The 19576-nt window shown below is 40.5% G+C and overlaps 2 protein-coding genes across 8 annotated transcripts in view; both read right to left on the bottom strand.

Moving 5' to 3' along the window:
• The window catches only part of GLE1 (GLE1 RNA export mediator), a 43523-nt gene extending 34471 nt beyond the window's left edge, over positions 1-9052 (bottom strand). For both annotated transcript variants that reach the window (XM_049896085.1, XM_049896083.1), the window contains exons 1-2: positions 8880-9052; positions 2074-2295 (exon numbers count right to left, since the gene is read on the bottom strand). In XM_049896085.1, the coding sequence (XP_049752042.1) occupies positions 2074-2295; positions 8880-8978 (321 nt within the window). In that variant the 5' untranslated portion in view covers positions 8979-9052. The remainder of the gene's footprint in view (positions 1-2073; positions 2296-8879) is intronic.
• Positions 9053-9550: 498 nt separating this feature from the next.
• Positions 9551-19576, bottom strand: part of ODF2 (outer dense fiber of sperm tails 2) — a 40616-nt gene continuing 30590 nt past the window's right edge. For 5 of the 6 annotated variants that reach the window (XM_049895894.1, XM_049895895.1, XM_049895896.1 and 2 more), the window contains 3 exons: positions 18654-18816; positions 18117-18242; positions 9551-11916 (listed from right to left, as the gene is read on the bottom strand). In XM_049895894.1, the coding sequence (XP_049751851.1) occupies positions 11728-11916; positions 18117-18242; positions 18654-18816 (478 nt within the window). In that variant the 3' untranslated portion in view covers positions 9551-11727. The remainder of the gene's footprint in view (positions 11917-18116; positions 18243-18653; positions 18817-19576) is intronic. The other variant, XM_049895897.1, reaches the window with a different exon arrangement.

Below are 19576 nucleotides of genomic sequence, written 5' to 3'. Positions count from 1 at the left end.
TTGTTCTATAATATTCCTATAATTGCATCAAAAGTCATAACAATAATACTACTAAGACTACCAATTGCAGCTTAATTTTTTGTGGTTCTTTCTGTCTTTAGAATAAATGTCACTAAGTACTGTGTTTTAAAGTCACTCTCTGTGGGTTATATCAAAACTTATTATAAACTTAGGTTTCTTTGAGTTTGTTATCAATTTTTAGGGGTTTTTTTTTGGCACAGAAAGTAGAATTCTAAAAATATTGTTCTGCGCCTTGTTTTTTCCCATTTTACAATACATCCTGGCGATCACTCCATATTACTATGAAGTATCTTTCTCATTCCTTTTTACAGTCAGATAGTACTCCCACTACACAGAGGTACCAGAGTTTACTCAACCAGTTCCCTTTTAATGGACTTTTGACACTTCTTATCTTTTGCTATTACAATTAATGCTGTTATGATAGCTTTAAGTATACAGTCACGCATTGCTTAATATCCACGATACGTTCTATGAAATAGAACGTTATGTGATTTGGACATTGTGCTAACACCATGTTATACACAGGCAGTCCCTGAGTTAAAACATCCGACTTACAGGCAACTCATACTTAAGAATGGACTGCCATAAAACCTATTACATTAAAATTTTGAGTTGAGTACAACGGTTCGTAATAACACGTGCATTACTTTGTGACACTGATGAAAATACTGTGAGGTTTGGAAGTGTTTAAGTATTTTACATGCATCCAAAACCAAACCAAACCCATTGCCATTGAGTCAATTCCAATTCATGGCAACCCTATAGGACAGAGTAGAACTGCCCCATAGAGTTTCTAAGGAGCACCTGGTGGATCTGAGCTGCCAACCTTTTGGTTAGCAGCTGTAGCACTTAACCACTACGCCACCAGGGTTTCCATTTTATATGCATAGAAAGGTAAAATATATACCATGTATGTATAACCCTATGAGACCATGGATGTATATGTGGTCAGATGATGCTCTAACGGACATTATGCAGCACATGACTGTACATTATTATGTAATTCTACCAGTGTATCTTTGGAGTAAAAACAACAAAGAAACCAAACCTGTTGCTGTCAAGTTGATTCTGACTCATAGCAATCCTGTATGTCAGAGTAGAACTGCCCCCACAGGGTTTCTAAGTCAGTAAATCTTTACAGAAGCAGACTGCCACACTTTCTCCCCTGGAGCTGCTGGTGGATTTGAACCACTGACCTTCGGGTTAGCAGCCCTGGTGGTGTAGTCAGCTGTTAACCAAAAGGTCTGCAGTCTGAACTCACCAGCTGCTTCTCAGGAGAGAGATGTGGCAGTCTGCTTCTTTAAAGATTACAGCCTTGTAAACACTATAGGGCAGTTCTACTCTACTCTATGTGGTCTCTCCCGGAGTCAAAATTGACTCGATGGCAATGGGTACAGTTTTTATCTTTGGAATAGATACTTAAAAGTGGGTTTGCTGCACCTAGCACAGTGTCTAGTACTTACTAATAAATCTATTAAATGAATGAATGAATAACTGAATGAAGAAGCCCATCTTTTTAAAAGGAAGAATACAGTATTTTACACTCTATAACCTAAAACATACTTTTCAACAGCAAGTCAGAAGTCTGTTAGAGGATCTTTGGAATTCCCAAACTTGTAAGTATACAAATATCACATATTGAAATAATCCATTTGGAAAGCAACATAACAACCTAGACAAAAAACCATAGCACTAGGATAAAAACTCATACAGAACCAATAATAAAGTACTTAAATTTTAAGAATGGGCTATAAATTTGACTCTAAGCTTTCCAGCAGCCAACATAAAAGGGAAGACCTTATCAGTTAAACAACTGCAATGTTCACGAGAAAAAACTATCACTCATGAAATTCATTACTTTCCTGTTACTAAGAACAGGAATTTCTACCTCTGGGTGTTTATAAAGAGGACACTAGGTGATGCGGTAAGCAATGTCCCTAAGAACATGTGCAACAAGAAGCAATTTTCCCCAGAGTAAGATCAATGTCACTATTAAAACACTTCAGTTTTGCAGCCACTATGTCTTTGGTCTTAAGATGACTGAAACCTTACCTTGGTTTCATCTGGTGCTGTGAGGGAGGCTGGTGAGAATGTAGCATTTCTGACAGGAGATTTGGGAACACAGGAGGGTTGGTCTAGGGCTGAAGTAGATCCAGATGATGTTGATGTCTCAGAGGGAGGTGAGTTCTCTTGTGTATGAGGTAAGACATGATCTACCACCCATCCGGAGTAAGCGGATAGCTTGGGAAGAGACATACATTCTTCTAAAATATCCTACAGAGAAAAAGAAAGTTAAGCCCAATGTGCCTTATTGAAAGCCTAAGGTTTATGAAAATACCAAAGACCCAAGTAATTATAACAATCGGAGATGAAGAGAAAGTACAGTGATCCCTTGATAACGACCCTAACTACTGTTCTTTTAAAGAATATCAGACTAACCCTGACTTTAAGAAAAAGGAACAAGCACAAAGATTGTCATTAAAGTATATCTGAAAACAATCTAAATAAACAATGAATAGAACACTAGAAAAAAAACTTTTCTCACTTCCTTTTATTTTATTTTCCTGAGGGTTCCTACCTATATTTCAGCTATTTCTGTAGTAGTCTTGCCCCCTTTTACCTGCGCCCTGGGATCTCTAGATTTGTCTCCTGTTTGTAGGGAACACTAGAAGAATTTTAAAGTAATTTAGAGTATAAACCAAAAAAACCAAACCCGTTGCTGTTAGTCGATTCCAACTCATCGTGACCCTATAGGACAGAGTAGAACTGCCCTGTAGGGTTTCCCAGGAGTGGCTGGTGGATTTGAACTGTCGACCTTTTGGTTAGCAGCTGAATGCTTAACCACTGCACCACCAGGGCGCCAAAAATACAAAATCAATATTATACTATAATAAAAGAATACTGATTGTGTCAATCAATAATTAGTCATTTAAAAACACTGATTGTGAATCCAATGTAATAAATTTAAATTTAAAAAACATAAATACAACAATATTACAATTACATAAAGTAAAAACAAATGCTACTGTATTAAAAAACATAAAGGAAATATATCATAACTTATGCCTGAACAATGTGTTCTAATTTTCTGTATTTCTTCTAATTTTTTTAATAAATATGCTACGATTCTAAAAATGAAAATGAGAAGCATATCAAAAAAGACAGAGATGTGCTTACTGATTAAAAGCCTATGGCTTGAATAAAACAGGATTTATAATAGAAAGTCTAAAACAGGTCCTAGATAGTCTCTAGCATCTGTGTGGACAACTTACTCAACTGTACCAGGTAACTAGTTTGGTATACGGTGCTTTTAACCAGAGCTTATACCATTTTAACTCTAATTAAAATGTACACGGCAAATTTCGGCTGGGATCTTTACTCAATGTCAAGAAATATTACCAGGATAACACAGAAGGCTAAGGACAATTCAGAGAAACAGTACTATAGTGATTAAGAGCATTGAGCTTGAAACCTTCCTTTCCAGGTCTGAATTCCATCTCTGCATTCCTCTTAAGTTACCTACCCTCTCTGTGGTTCAGCTTTATCACTTCTAAAATGGGATAATAAAGGACCCACCTCACAGGCTTGTGGGAGGATTAATAACTAATAAATGTAGAGAACTTAGAATAGCACCTGGTACATAACAACTGCTCAATCACTGCAAGCTATGATTTTATCTAGATCAGTGGTTCTCAAGCGGTGCTAAATTTACCCCCTAGAGGACATGTGGCAATGTCTGGAGATATTTTCAGTTGTCACAACTGGGAGGTGCTACTGGCAATATAGTATGTAAAAGCCAGGTATACTGCTAAACATTGTACAATGTACAAGACAGCAGTCCCCCACAACACAGAATTATCCAGCTTGGCCCGAAATGTCAACAGTGCCCTGGTTGAGAAACCCTGATCTAGATCATGGGTACATATCACCTGTACAATAAACAGATGTCCATACCACAGCAAACAATCTGGATACGAAAGCAAATATGCTGATACACACACTTTATACAGTAATGAGGTTGATTTTAAAAGCATATTAAAGATAATGTTGAGACAACACTTTTTAGTCATTTCTTACATCAAAATAAATTTCAAGGACACAGTTTCAAATTAAAAAAATAAAGCCATGCATACAGAAATCACCATAAAACTAAGAGAAAAATTCAACCAGCAAACTGGGAGAAAAAAATGCAATGCAGATCACAGATAAAGGGCTATTATCCCTGATACATAAAGAAACTTAAAAATTGGGGGGAAAAACAACAAAACTCCAATAGAAAAACGGACAAAAGACATAAACAAGCAATTCACAAACATAGATAAAAAACTGATTAACATGTAAGAGTATGTTCAACCTCACTCAAAATAAGAGAAATGCATATTAAAACTACACTGAGATCCCATTCTTGTCCATTAGATTAACAAAAAACTAGAAAGTATGATAATACATTCTGTTGGCAAGGCTATGGGCATTGCTGATTGGGACACAAACTGGTACACTGATTACGCAGGGGAACTTGGCAAGAGCTAACAGAACTATATGTGTTTACCATTTGACCCAGTAATCTCACTTCTCAGAGTTTACCCTGAAGATATACTTCCTACCAAATGAAAGTATACACGCATAAGATTATTCATTGTAATATTGCTTACAATTGCAAAATACTGGAAATAATTTAAATACCCATACATAGAAGAGTAATTGAATTATCTGTGGTACCTCTACACAAAGAAATACTATGCAACTGAGGGTGGGAATCTTATGTGAAGTGAAAAATGACAAGTGCAAAAGAATTACCTATTTTGTGTACAAAGACGGGGAAATAAGACAAAATACACATATTTGCTCATTTACGCAAAAAAAGAAAAGAAAAGAAACACAGGAAAGATCAAGCAGAAATGAGATTGGTTACCTGCAGTGACTAGCTGGGAAACTGTGAAAGAGATGGGAGGAGTGACACTTTTCTGGGTATATCTTTTTGTACAGTTCTGATTTCATAAATATCTTAATGTTTCACATACTCAAAATAAAGAAAATTAACAAGAACGGGGGGAAAAGCCTAGACGGGAATATAAACAAACAGATCTAACTAGTATATTTCAAATGAATAAAACAACCACATTGGCAGGAGGTGGAAGTAGAGGTAGAACTAATCTAAATAACTTCTGAACAGAGCATTTTGACTGTAAACTCTCAGGCTAAAGAAAAAAAAAAAACAAACAGTAAACAAAAACTGAACTCTACTTAGTAGATGTGTTTTTCACAGAGGTATTCTAAATTCTAAAGTTTAAAAGCTATTTTCTACATATTCTAAAAAATGGGTAAACAAATATGTTGTGGATACAGGGGTCAGGTTTCTCACTGTCAGAGAAGGAAAAGGGGGAAGGGTAGAATGAATGCTCTGGTTTTAGATAAAAATTGAAGATTTCAATATAAACTCAGGGTTTTTAATACAAATCTAGAAACAGATACAGATGTATGTATATACACATACCCATTGCTGTCAAGTCGATTCCAACTCACAGTGACCCTATAGGACAGAGCAGAACTGCCCCATGGGGCTTCCAAGCCTGTAATCTTTACAGAAGCAGACTGCTACATCCTTCTCCCACCGAGCACCGGTGGGTTCAAACTGCTGGCCTTTCAGTTAGCAGCCAAACGTTCAACCACTGTGTCACCAGCAATGGCGTCACCATGGAGATATGGGGGATGAGGACTGTACCGGTTGACATTGTCAGAGGGGTTCAACCACTGTCACCAGCAATGGTGTCACCATGGAGATATGGGGGATGAGGACTGTACCGGTTGACATTGTCAGAGGGGGTGACACCAAAATGACTGTCTATAAAGTTTCGTGCAGTGTTTCTGGAGAAATTTATTACTTTCTATAAAACTATCACTGTAGTTAGCTATAACACCAAAAAAATTTTTCATAAGCCCACATTACATGTATTAATATATCTACAAGGATAAAACTCTATACTAATTTACTTTTTGAACCTTCTAATGTGTTCCAGTCAGAGCTGTAATTATTACCCAATTATAATGATGCTTTGAATCACATGGTTCCATCTGCATGCACTATACACATGTACAGTTGTTTCTGTTGTTGCCAGTATTTTTACAGTTGCTGGTTTTGTCAAATTTTCTGGTGTTTTAGCTACAATATTGTGGTAACTAGCATGGGAGGGTAACACCATGAGTTACTGCACTCATTGACACGAACCCTAGTGACACCCCCTGGCCACCAGGGCTTCTTATATACACATAAACACATATTCATGTACTTGCATATATATGAGAAACAGATACAGATGTGTGTATGTATATCAACATAAACTCATCATTTTTTAATATACATGTGTACATACACGCATACATATAGAAGTGATATAGACACACACACAGGCACATATAGGTATATAAATACATACATATATTTCTAGAAGCAATGACACCCCTATAGTAGTACTGGGCACATCTACAGCCTAATTATTGGTTTCTTTCTTTTTTTTTTTAATTGTACTTTAGATAAAGGTTTACAGAAAAACTAGCTTCTCATTAAACAATTAATACACATACTGTTTTGTGACATTGGTTACCAACCCCAAGACATGTCAACGCTCTCCCTTCTCAACCTTGGGTTCCCTATTACCAGCTTTCCTGTCCCCTTCTGCCTTCCCATGTATTAGTTTCTTAATACCATTTTACATGAAAAAGACACCAGGGGTCCCTGCATAAATGGTAGGTTCCAGAGCTGGGGGTGAGGAAACATAAGATGAGCCTGGAACATCCTGTTGTGCCAGAAAGAAAAAAAATGTTCAAAGACTGCTGAGGCCCTTTTTCGTTCCCCTGGGGATGGAGGAGTCAGCAAAGCAGCTGAGGATGCAGCAAAGTAGGTGGTGGGCTGTTTGGTGGGTGGGTTGGTTGGTTCCAGGGGGAAGCTGGTGAAGGAAATAACCAGTGTGGATGGGAGACTGCTACAATTAACTATATAAACTAATTGAGCAAATAAATAAATATACTGAGGTTAACAGGGCCAAGGTTCTTATTGCCAGATAACATATTTACGAACATTGATGGGGGAAGGCTAAAAGAACCCTGAGATATTGGACTGCAAGTGGTGGTTATCAGTATGAACTCATAGTTTTAAAATATGTATGTACAGATGGATATGAAAAGTTATAGATAATAAATGAGTGTGTGCATGTATATAAATGTATACGGATACACACACATGTATTTCCTAGCTCTGTGCATTGAGAAGGCCTAAAGGCAATAGTACTTGAGTAACAATGAGCACACTGAGCTCCCAGATCTTGGGTTTGTAAATACCATCCTCCACTTAAAAGGAATCAAGCTTTTTGGGAAATGGCTGATTCCAGGGTTGGGGCAGAGGAAGTACAACATGTTCTTGGGACACTTTTGTGCCAAAAAGTAAAGAAATGCTGGACTAATGACGCAACATGTCAAAGGGACACAAGAGGCAGCTTGAAGAGGCTCCCACTGGCCAAATCTGGGACATTTTGAGCATCAAAATAAATAATGATAGTAAAGAATTACAACTCGTTGAATGAATAGGAACCCATGAGTCCATACTGCTATAAACAGAGGAATAAAGAAACCTCTCCCTTAAAGTATGCCACCTAACAATGCAGAAAGAATGATGGCCATAAAGAAACACCATTTAGCAACATCACAGATGTTATCAACCAATGCTAAGGCTGGTGGGTGGAAGAATGATGAGAAGAAGGATATTGGTGTTATCTCGGAATACTTCCCCACAAAACACTAATCTATTACAAAAACAAAAATAATGAATTTTAAGGGAATGACCTGGCAGACACCAATGTGAGCAGGTGATCAAAGTATGCATCACCAGTGTTGGCATGGGTTGACATCTATGTGCCTCCTGAGAAAAACACACCACGTTTCTCTGATTTTCTTGCCAAGAATGTATAAACTGAGTCTGGTCGTTTGAAAACATTAGACAGATCCATGCTGGGGTCATCCTACAAAATGTATGGCCTGTAGTCTCTAAAACTATCAAAAGGGAAATACTTTAGAACTGTTCTACAGGGAAGTCTGAAGAGACACAACATCGTATTTGTCGCTACACTACAAGCAAGTCGGGAACAGAAGATATGCTTTAACTGAAGTCCCCCCTACCCCCAAACACACACCCCTGCTATCTAGTACAGGGCTCTGCAAATATTAGGTACAGTGACCACGCCCCGTGAACTTTCCAGGTCTGTTCAATATCTAAAAATTTGGTCCTCTTCCTGGCAGCAATGGATTACACCAAGCTAATTGTTCCTGGTGGCGTAGTGGTTAAGTGCTACAGCTGCGAACCAAAGGGTTGGCAGTTTGAATCCGCCAGGGGCTCCTTGGAAACTCTATGGAGCAGTTCTACTCTGTACTACAGGATCGCTATGAGTCTGAACCGACTCGACGGCACTGGGTTTTTTCGGGTTTAATTGTTGCGCTAAATCCAGAGCTCCCAGCACAAAACCTACCATATGAGACGCGCAGTAAATTAAATGACGCTGAGAGGACAGAGGTACTTTGAAAAGAAGTGGCGCATAATTCTAGCTGGGGTTAACAACGAAGCCTTCAAGGAAAAAAGCAACTCTGAAGGACAGCTTCCCGAAAAGCCAGAATAAGCTGGGAAAGGCGTGGACCCTAGACAGGGAGATACACACACCGGAGTCAAGAAACAAACGCAGAATTGTTAGACAAAACTCACGGGACCCGCGGGGCAGGGTGTGCCGAGAGCTGAGAAGACCTGGGTCCCGCTCGAGGCGGGGGGGTGTCTCGAGCGGCGAAAGGTCCTACCCCATAACGGGCCATCTGCTTACCTCGCCTTGCAGCAGCCAGTCACGGTGGTAGGAGAGGCGGCCTTTGTCGGAACTGCGCAGCGCCTGCAGGGTCTCCCAGCATCGGCCTTCGGAGGGCATGACCCTACAGGATGCAGCCCCTCTGAGGAGCGGCTTGTAAGTCAGCCCTCGAATCAGCCGCCCGGAAACGGACATTCGCTTCCGCTTCCGGGGCGCGAGACCGGAATCCCCTTTACTAACTGCTGCGTGCCCCGCCCCCAGCAGTGTGTGCTGCTCACGCTCTCACGTCTGAGCACTAGCTCGGTGTTGTATAAGATCCAGTGTTGTTGACCCGGATGTGGAGATATTGGAACCCCTCGCTCCCCCCAGGCAAAGCTGGTGAAAGTGTATGAGGGTGCAATCTCTGTGGAAAAGTCTGGCAGTGCCTCAAGACGTTACCCATTGTTACCATATGAGCCAGCAATTTCACTCCTAGGTATATACCCAAGAGAAATGAATACACCCACACAAAAACTTGTAAACGAATGTTTATAACAATTATTCATACTAGCCAAAAAATGGAAACCACCCAAATGTCTATCAATTGATGAATGGATAAACAAAATGTGGTATTATCCATACAATGGGATATTATTCTGCCATAAACAGGAATGACATACCGATACACGCTACAACAATGAACCTTGAAAACATTAGTGAAAGCAGTCACAAAAGTCCACGTATTTTATTATTCCATTTATGTGAAATGTCTAGAATAGGCAAATCCATAGAGACAAAGTAGATTAGCAGTTGTCAGAGATTGGGGGGAGAGGAAAATAGGGAGTGACAGCTAACGGGTAAGAGAGTTTGTTTTGGGGGTTATGAAAAAGTTCTGGAATTAGATTGTGGTGATGGTTGTACAACTTTGAATACACTAAAAACTACTGAATTGTACACTTTGAGTTTATTTTATATCTCAATAAAAATAAAATAAATTCACAACTACCAAGAGTCAGCTTTTTAAACTTGGAACCCACCCATTCTGACCCTTCTATTACGCACCACATTTTATGGGCTCTCAGTTTGAGGTAGGAAGGCTTCTCTCTGGAGTTTGAAGCAATATAAACATTTTTTATTCTTCTCCTATATTTTACAAACTCCTTGGACTTTTTGTGACAAAATATTTTACAAAGAAAAATAGAATGTCTTGAGAAGAGTCCCAGCAATAGACTCCAAGAGAGGTGTTTCCCACACAGAGTCATACACCAATGCCTTTGAGAAGGTGTTCACCAGTAGGGAAAAATGAGTTACACAGGTACGTACGCATGTTTGTGTTAAGTTTGCCAACTATCTTTTCTTGGGAAGAACTTTCAGATATTGTAAGTTTAAGTCCATTTACCTTAAGGGTGTGAAAATGGGCTTGATTTTGTGGCAATGATAGCTGATAGATTGCTTTTTAAATGCTTTTCCTTGGCTAAGTTAAAAAAAAAAAAAGAAAACTCTAAATATTCCCAAAATTGGGGGGCAAAGGGATTTTTATGGTCTATGAAATCCAGTTATCTGAATGGCATCCATTGCCATCAAGCACACAAGAAGGATTCTCTAGAGTTTTGGACTTGGGTTAGAGTTACAAGAGAGGACATGACTGGATCACCCAGAAGGCCGAAACCAGCTAGAAAGGAAAGGTTAGAGTTGAGCACAGCAGCACCAAATTTGTTCTTTGTTTAAAAAAAAAAAAAGTTTTTCTTTCTTTGTTTTAAACACGAAGTATGAAGAGAACAAAAATGGCCCATAACCTTAACTTTCAGAAACCAGTTAACATTCTTTAAATATAAGTAATATATATACATCTTACCTCCCCCTAACAGCTAAAGTGGTCTGCCTCAAAACACTGAGCAATACCTTACAGTTTGTTTCCTCCAGACATCTCATAGGATTATAACGTGAAAGCACACAAAGGACAAAGAACCAACATGGGCCAAAGTGAAATGAAAAACCTAATGTTCCATGTACCAACTATTTTAAAAATGTGTACTGGCTCACGTACAGCACTTTATGAAAGGATTCCTGGAGTTTTATTTATCATTTTTAGAAAAGAGATGGGGTATGTAATGGAAATCATCCAATACAGCCTTAAATACTGGTTATAAAAGCTTTTTGTAAAACACAAATTTTTCAAGAACAAATGCATTCCTTAGATACAAACCAGGAAAAGAAAAACAAAAAAATCAATCAGATTGGGGTTATACTTTTAAAGTCCAATAGGACATGAGCCCTAGAGTATCTCTTGTGAAGTGCTTGTGGGCAAGTGACCTCAAGGAAACTCTTAGGCATGAGAGGTTGCCACTGAGCTTGGGAAGGGAGCCTTGGGAAAAACACACCATTGAAATAAGAAATACAGCAACTGAAGATGCTCATAGCCCAGGAGGGATAGAAGGAATGAGGAGGAAGGCAGACCTCTGGCTAACAGCTCCTACTGATTCAAGTCAGAGGAAACCCAGGAAGAAGGAGATTCCTCAAGAGGGGAGGGCTATAAGGAGACTGGAAGAACAGGCTCAGTCCAAACATTCTCTGGGGAAAGGAATGACCAAGGTCATGGTGAGTTGAAATCTGGTACACTAGAGGAGTAAATTTAAGGCCTGTCACGGTAATTTAAAAACTTCCATCAGGTGACTGTATCAGGGAAGAGAGAACCAAGTGGGGTCATGAAGAACTGCTTCATCCCCATGTTGCTTTAGGGACTTTTCTGGAGCCAGTAGCTAAGGACAAGACCCTGAACACATTTCATCACTGGAAGAGAGGGGAAAACCAACAGGCTTTCCAGATATGGCTTGGCAACTCCATACTGTCCATGGCAACAGTTACGACTCCTGGTCCAAGACAGGTAGCCTCAGGCAGGAGGAGATCGGGAGCGGATGGGAGAGCTGGTCAGGTAGGTAGTGTAGGGGCCATCCCCAAACACATTGGCATATGACGACTTGAGGAACTGGACATAGTTCTGCATGCTGCGATTGGTGCTCTCTGACTGCTCCAGGCGATCTTTCAGGTCTTGCAGCCGGCTCTGGTAGCGGCGGTCTGCCTAAGAGGAGAAACAGTGAAAGCATGGGTCAGGTACAGGGAGTGCAGGCAGAGGTCAGTCCCTTCTCCCTATGACAGCATTAATCCACTGACTGGAATGATCAGTTTCACTTTTCTGTCTTTCCCCATAGACACTGGGTTTTTTCACCTCTGATCTCCACATTCCTCAGTGCCCGGCCTACCAGGGGCCTTTAATCTGAGGTATGTAATGCCCTGAAATTATATACAAAACTGGAGATGTTTGGATATTTGCAAAGGGCGGGGGGGGGCGGATAGTAAGTACCATGGCCTTCATCAGAATCTCAAAGGAGCCTCTCTCAGAGGCAAAAAGGTAAAGACCAGGGTAAACAAGATTCAGTGAATACTGGTTGAATGAGAAGTTATATCGTCATGATTAATGTAAACTGTGCAGTCATACTGCCTGGGTTCTCTAAGACACAAGTTTCTGTATTCGTAAAATGGGCATACAACTTTAGTACTCAGCCCACTTAAAACACCCAAATTCCTAATAATCATTATGGCAATGACATTATGAAAGAACAATGTGAAAAACTGGCCTGCCAGGAAGCCCATCAGGACAAGCTGAGAGAGTAACACCAGAGGGCCAGGAGCTAAAGAGATAATCAGCTCTGAGTTGAGTCTCCCACAGCAGGGCACTGTGGAGCACGGAGGCTCTGCCGAGCCCCCAAGGAGCTCAGCCATACAAAGGGCATCAATACCAGTCAGTGGTACCACTGTTGTTGTTAGGTGCCGTAAGTCAGTTGCGACTCATAGCGACCCTAGGCACAACAGAATGAAACACTATCCGGTCCTGTGCCATCCTCACAATTGTTGCTATCCTTGAGCCCATTGTTGCAGCCACTGTGTCAGTCCGTCTCGTTGAGGGTCTTCTTTTTCACTGACCCTCTGCTTTACCAAGTATGATGTCCTTCTCCAGGGACTGATCCCGCCTGATGAGATGTCCAAAGTATGTGAGACATAGTATCGCCATTCTTGCTTCTAAGGAGCATTCTGGTTGTACGTCTTCCAAGACAGATTTGTTTGTTCTTTTGGCAGGCAATGGTATATTCAATATTCTTCATCAATACAATTCGAAGGCGTCAATTCTTCTCCGGTCTTCCTTATTAACTGCCCAGGTTTCAAATGCATATGAGGTGATTGAAAACACCATGGCTTGAGTCAGGGGCACCTTAGTCCTCAAGGTGACATCTTTGCTTTTAAACACTTCAAAGAGGTCTTTTGTAGTTGATTTGCCCAATGCAACACATCTTTTGATTTCCTGACTGCTGCTTCCACAGGTGTTAATTGTGGATCAAAGTAAAATGAAATCCTTGACAACCTCAATCTTTTCTCCATTTATCATGATGCTGCTTATTGGTTCAGTTGTGAGGATTTTTGTTTTCTTTATGTTGAGGTGTAATCCATACTGAAGGTTGTGGTCTTTGATCTTCATCAGTAAGTGTTTCAAGTCCTTTACTTTCAGCAAACAAGGTTGTGTCATCTGCATAATGCAGGTTGTTAATGAGTCTTCCTCTAATTCTGATGCCCCCATTCTTCTTCATATAGTCCAGCTTCTCAGATTGTTTGCTCAGCATACAGATTGAATAGGTATGGTGAAAGGATACAACCCTGACACACACCTTTCCTGACTTTAAACCAATTGGTTATCCCCTTGTTCTGTCTGAATGACTGCCTCTTGATCCATGTACAGTTTTCTCATGAGCACAATTAAGTGTTCCAGAATTCCCATAATCTGCAATGTTATCCATAATATGTTATGAGCCACACAGTCAAATGCCTTAGCATAGTTAATAAAACTCAGGTAAACATCCTTCTGGTATTCTCTGCTTTCAGCCAGGACCCATCTGACATCAGCAATGATATCCCTGGTTCCACGTCCTCTTCTAAATCTGGCTTGAATTTCTGCCAGTTCTCTGTTTATTTGCTGCTGCAACTCCTTTTGAATGATCTTCAGCAAAATTTTGCTTGCACGTGATATTAATGATATTGTTCAATAATTTTCATATTCAGTGGTATCACTTTTCTTGGAAATAGGCATATATATGGATATCTTCCAGTCGGTTGGCCAGGCAGCTGTCTTCCAGATTTCTTGGCATAGACGACTGAGCACTTCCAGCAGTGCACCTGTTGGCTGAAACATCTCAATTGGTATTCCCTCAATTCCTGGAGCCTTGTTTTTTGTCACTGCCTTCAGTGCAGCTTGGACTTCTTCCTTCAATACCATTGGTTCTTGATCATATGTTACCTCCTGAAATGGCTGAATATCGACCAATTCTTTTTGGTATAGCGGCTCTGTGTATTCCTTCCATCTTCTTTTGATGCTCCCTGTGTTTAATATTTTCCCTGTAGAATCCTTCAGTATTACAACTCGAGGCTTGAATTTTTTCTTCAGCTCTTTCAGTTTGAGAAATGCTAAGCGTGTTCTTTCCTTTTTGTTTTTTTACCTCCAGCTCTTTGTGTATGTCACTATAATACTTTGCCTTCTCGAGCTGCCCTTTGAAATCTTCTGTTCAGTTCTTTTACTTCGTTTTTTTTCCTTTTGCTTTAGCTACGTGACATTCAAGAGCAAGTTTCAGAGTCTCCTCTGGTATCCACTTAGGTCTTTTCTTTCTCTCCTGTCTTTTTAATGACCTCTTGCTTTCTTCACATACGATGTCCTTAATGTCATTCCAAAACTTATCTGGTCTTCAGTCATTAGTGTTCAGTGCATCTATTCTTGAGATGGTCTCTAAATTCAGGTGGGATGTACTCAGGGTTGTACTTTGGCTCTCGTGGACTTCTTCTAATTTTCTTCAGTTTCAACTTGAACTTCCATATAGTAATTGATGGTCTATTCCACAGTCAGCCCCTGGCCTTGTTCTGACTGAGGGTATTGAGTTTTTCCATCGTCTTTCTCCAGAGATGTTGTCAATTTGATTCCTGTGTATTCCATCTGGCGTGGTCCATGTGTATAGTCGCTGTTTATGTTATTGAAAAAAGGTATTTACAATGAAGTCGTTGGACTTGCAATATTCAATCACCAAGGCCATATTTTCCAACTACTGACCCTTCTTCTTTGTTTCGAACTTTTGAATTCTAATCACTAGTAATTACCAATGCATCCTGATTGCATGTTTGATCAACTTCAAACTTCAAAAGTTGGCAAAAATCTTCAATTTCTTCATCTTTGGCCTTAGTGGTTGGTGAGTAAATTTGAATAATAGTCATATTAACTGGTCTTCCTTGTAGGTGTATGGATATTATCACTGACAGCGTTATACTTCAGGATCTTGAAATTTTCTTTTTGACAATGAACACAATGCCATTCCTCTTCAAGCTGTCATTCCCAGCATAGTAGACCATATGATTGTCTGATTTAAAACAACCAACACCAGTCCATTTCAGCTCACTAGTGTCTAGGATATCGATGTTTATGTGTTCCATTTCATTTTTGATTTTCATTTTGATTTCCAGTTTTCCTAGATTCATACTTCGTACATTCCAGGTTCTGATTATTAATGGATGTTTGCAGCTGTTTCTTTTCGTTTTGAGTCGTGCCACATCAGCAAATGAAGGTCCCAAAAGCTTGACCTCATCCACGTCATTAAGGTCGACTCTACTTTGAGGAGGCAGCTCTTCCCCAGTCGTATTTTAAGTGCCTGCCAACCTAAGGGGCTCATCTTTCAGCACTATATCAGACAATGTTCCGCTGCTATTTCATAAGGTTTTCACTGGCTAATTCTTTTCCGAAGTAGACCACCAGGTCCTTCTTCCTAGTCTGTCTTTAGTCTGGAAGCTCAGCTGAAACCTGTCTGCCATAGGTGACCCTGCTGGTATTTGAATACTGGTGGCATAGCTTCCAGCACCACAGAGACACACAGGCCCCACAGTACAATAAACTGACAGATGGGGGGTACCACCGGAGAGGGTGAACTGTAGGCCCAGCAAAATACAGACATGTTGGCCCCCTTTCTTTTCTCTCCTTCCAGAACCCAAAAGAAGACCTACAGCCAAAGGAAACAGGAAAAGGAAGAATGGACCAAAGGCCCTCCCCCATGCAGATCTCTTAAGCCTCAGGTCAAGCCTAAGCTAAGGTGAAGGGAGGAAATGAAATCAAACTGATCAAACATATGGAATCTTAAAATAGCATCAAAAGAATAAAATACTTAGGGATAAATTCAACAAAAGCAGTAGACTTATGCTCTGAAAACTATAAAACATTGAAAGAAATTAAAGACCTAGATAAATGGAAAAACATTCTATGTTCATCAATTAGAAGACAAAGTTGTTAAGATGACAATACTCTCCAAACTAATCTAGAGACAACACAATCTCTAGCAAAATCTCAGCTGGCTCATTCGCAGAAATTGATGAGTAGATCCTAAAATTCCTATGTAAATGCAAGGGACCCAAAATAGCCAAACAATCATGAAGAAAGAGAAACAAAACCAGAGGATTCATACTTCCCAATTTCAAAACTTACTACATGTGGTACTGGCATAAAGACAGACATATGTATCAATGGAATAAATTTGAGATTTTAGAAATAAACCCTTACATTTATGGTCAACTGATATTTAATAAGAGTGCCAACGCAATTCAAAGGAAAAATAATAGTCTTTTCAACAAATGGTGCTGAGACAACTGGTTATCCAAACAAAAAAGAAGGGAGCAGGACCCTTACCGCACACCCTATGCAAAAATTAACTCGAACTTGATCACAGACCCAACTGCAAGTGCTAAAACTGTAAAACTTTTAGAAGAAAGAATAATCTCATAATCTTGAGTTAAGAAATGATTTCTTAGATGTGACAACAAAAGTACAGGAGACAAAAGAAAAAATAAATTGCACTTCATCAAAATTAAAAATGTTTGTGCTTCAAAGTACACCATCAAGAAAGTAAAAAGACAACCCACAGAATGGGGGAAAATATTTGCAAATCATTTATCTGATAAGAGCTTGTATTCAGAATAAACAAAAACACTTAAAATTCAACAATAAAAAGAAAAACAACCCAACTGTAAAATGGGCAAAGGATTTGAATAAACATTTCTCCAAAGAAGGTATGCAAATGGCCAGCAAGATGCTTAACATCGTAAGTCATTACAGAAAATGCAAATCAAAACCACAATGAGATACCATTTCATACCCACTAGGGTGGCTATTATAAAAAAAATAATAATAAATAAATAATGGAAAGCCAGTATTGTCCAGAATATGGAGTAACTAAAATCCTCATACACTGTTATTGGGAACATAAAATGATGAAGCTACTTTGGAAAACAGAGAGCGCCTCAAAAAAGTTAAACATAGTTTCATATGACCTTGCTAGGTATATAACCTCTCCTAGATACATAACCGGGGCCCTGGTTGCTCAGTGGTTAAGAACTTGGCTGCTAACCAAAAGGTCAGCAGTTCAAATCCACCGGCTAATCCTTGGAAACCCTATGGGGCAGTTCTACTCTGTCCTATAGGGTTGCTATGAGTCAGTGTTGGCTCAACGGCAATGACCTTGGGTTTGGTTGGGTTTAGGTATATAACCAAGAGAAATGAAAAATATGTCCACACAAAAACTTGTACAAAACAGTTCATGGCAGCATTATTTATGGCAGCATTACTTGTAATAGCCAAAAAGAGGAAACAACCCAAATGTCCATCAACTGCTGAATGGATAAACACAAAGTGGTATATCCATATATTACGTGACAGTTTAAAAAAAGGGAAGTTCTGATGCAGCAACATGGATGAACCTTAAAAACATCATTCTAAGCGAAAGAAGCCAGTCAAAAAACCACATATTGTATGATTCCATTTATGTAAAATGTCCAGAATAGACAAATCCATAGAGAATTTATTAATGGTTCCCAGGGGCTGTGGGAGGAGAACGTGGCTAAATGAGTACAGAGTTTGTTTTTGAAAACGTTCTGAACCTAAGATGGTGGTGATAACTTCACGACTCTGTAAATACACTAAAAAAGACTGAATTGTTCAATTTGAATGAGTGAATTTTACAGTATGTAAAAGCTACCTTAATAAAATTGTTTAAAACAGGGGGAGGGGTATCTGCCCAAGATATCATTAAGGGATGGGAAAGTGCCATGTCATATTCATTAAAGCAACACCACTACCACCTTGCCCTGCGGGCACCAAGGAAGACTAAAATCTCACTCTCTCTTCTCTTTCCTCCCCTGCCCACTCACATCATCACGGCTCCGCCGCAGCTGGCTTAATTCTGTTTTGGTCCTGCTCAGCTGGGTCTCCAGGTCCAGGATTTTGTTCTGAGCTGCTCGCTCCTTGGAGACTGCATGCTCCTTGGTTTGTTCCACCTGCAGAGGACACAGAGGATATCTGGCAAAGAGAACGCTGGGCCACTTCCACTATTGGGTCTCACCGACAGCATCTGCACATCAGCTCAGAGCCCCTGGAGCCTCAGGGTAGGAGCAAACTAAAGGGACTACTTCTGCAACCCAGCTTTACCTGCCCTTTCCTAATGCCCCACGAGTCATCACCTAAGATGTGAGGAACCTGCCTGAATCCCAAGTGAGCAACAATTAAATCACAATCGTCAGGAATAAGGTGCTAAGCCCTCTACAGTAATTACTCATCTCATTCATCCGACAAACTTATGAGGCAGGTACTATGATTATGCCTGTGTTTCTGATGGTGAAATAGGCTCAGAGAGGTTAGGTGATTTGCCCCAGGACACAGAGCTAGGTAGTAATGGAACTGAGACTGACCTGCCTCCTAGCATCTTCAATGGCACTCTCCAACTGCCTTGCCAGGGTCCCACATTCCCGAGTTTTCTCCTCCAGCCGTAGCTGGGACTGGTGGATTGCCTCCTCCCTCTTGGCAATCACCTGTAGGAACTCGATGTTCTGGGCACTAGTCGCCTCCAGTTTCCTAGGTGAAAGCAGTCAATTAGATCTCCTCATACCCCCACCTGTCCTGTTCCACCCCCACCAGGGGGCTGTCAGCCACTCCTGGATCGGGGCTTTCATCGTGCCAAGAATCTCCAAGGAGCCAGAGGAATAGGCCAAAGAGATCTGCAGATCACCAAGAAGACCAAGGAACTGTGCAACTGGAAAAGCTGGTTAGAGTGCAGTGGGAAAAGTGGGAAAAGCAGGCAGCACTGACGTGGGCTGTGCTAAGCATGCGTATCATCACATGTAATACAGCAATGTGCAGCTCAAGGAGGTGGGTACCGTTATTACCCCCATTTTACTGAAGAAACTGAGCCTCAGAGAGGTGATGTCATTGGCCCGAGGTCAGCACAGGTGGCAAGTCTGTCTCCGAAACCCATGCTTTCAAATTCTACTGTTCGCTGCTGCCTCCCTCAGCAAAAGGGCTCCAGCTGGACCTCTCAACATCTCATGTGACTGGCCATGGAGCAGCAGTGACCATTCTGACGCACTTCCACAGCACCTTCCAATTGAAGGAGCTCTGTAAGCTCTGCTGAATCTGTCTGCATCCTCAAGACCAGCATAGCAGAGTAGAGGTGGAGCCCAGAAAGAGACCACCTGGTTCAAGTCCCTGCCTTCAGATGCACTAGTCCACCAGCCGGGGCAGTTACAGCCTCCTACCACCTCAGGCCCTTCATTTCTGAAATTAAGGCCAGACCACTGCCAGGGGTCTCCAGATTGCATTTTACAGAGGCTACCAC

This window comes from Elephas maximus, chromosome 9 (genome assembly GCF_024166365.1).
Source record: "Elephas maximus indicus isolate mEleMax1 chromosome 9, mEleMax1 primary haplotype, whole genome shotgun sequence".
NCBI lineage: Eukaryota > Metazoa > Chordata > Mammalia > Proboscidea > Elephantidae > Elephas > Elephas maximus.
The sequence above is the reverse complement of the archived record's forward strand: the minus strand, read 5'-3'. Positions and strand labels throughout refer to the sequence as shown.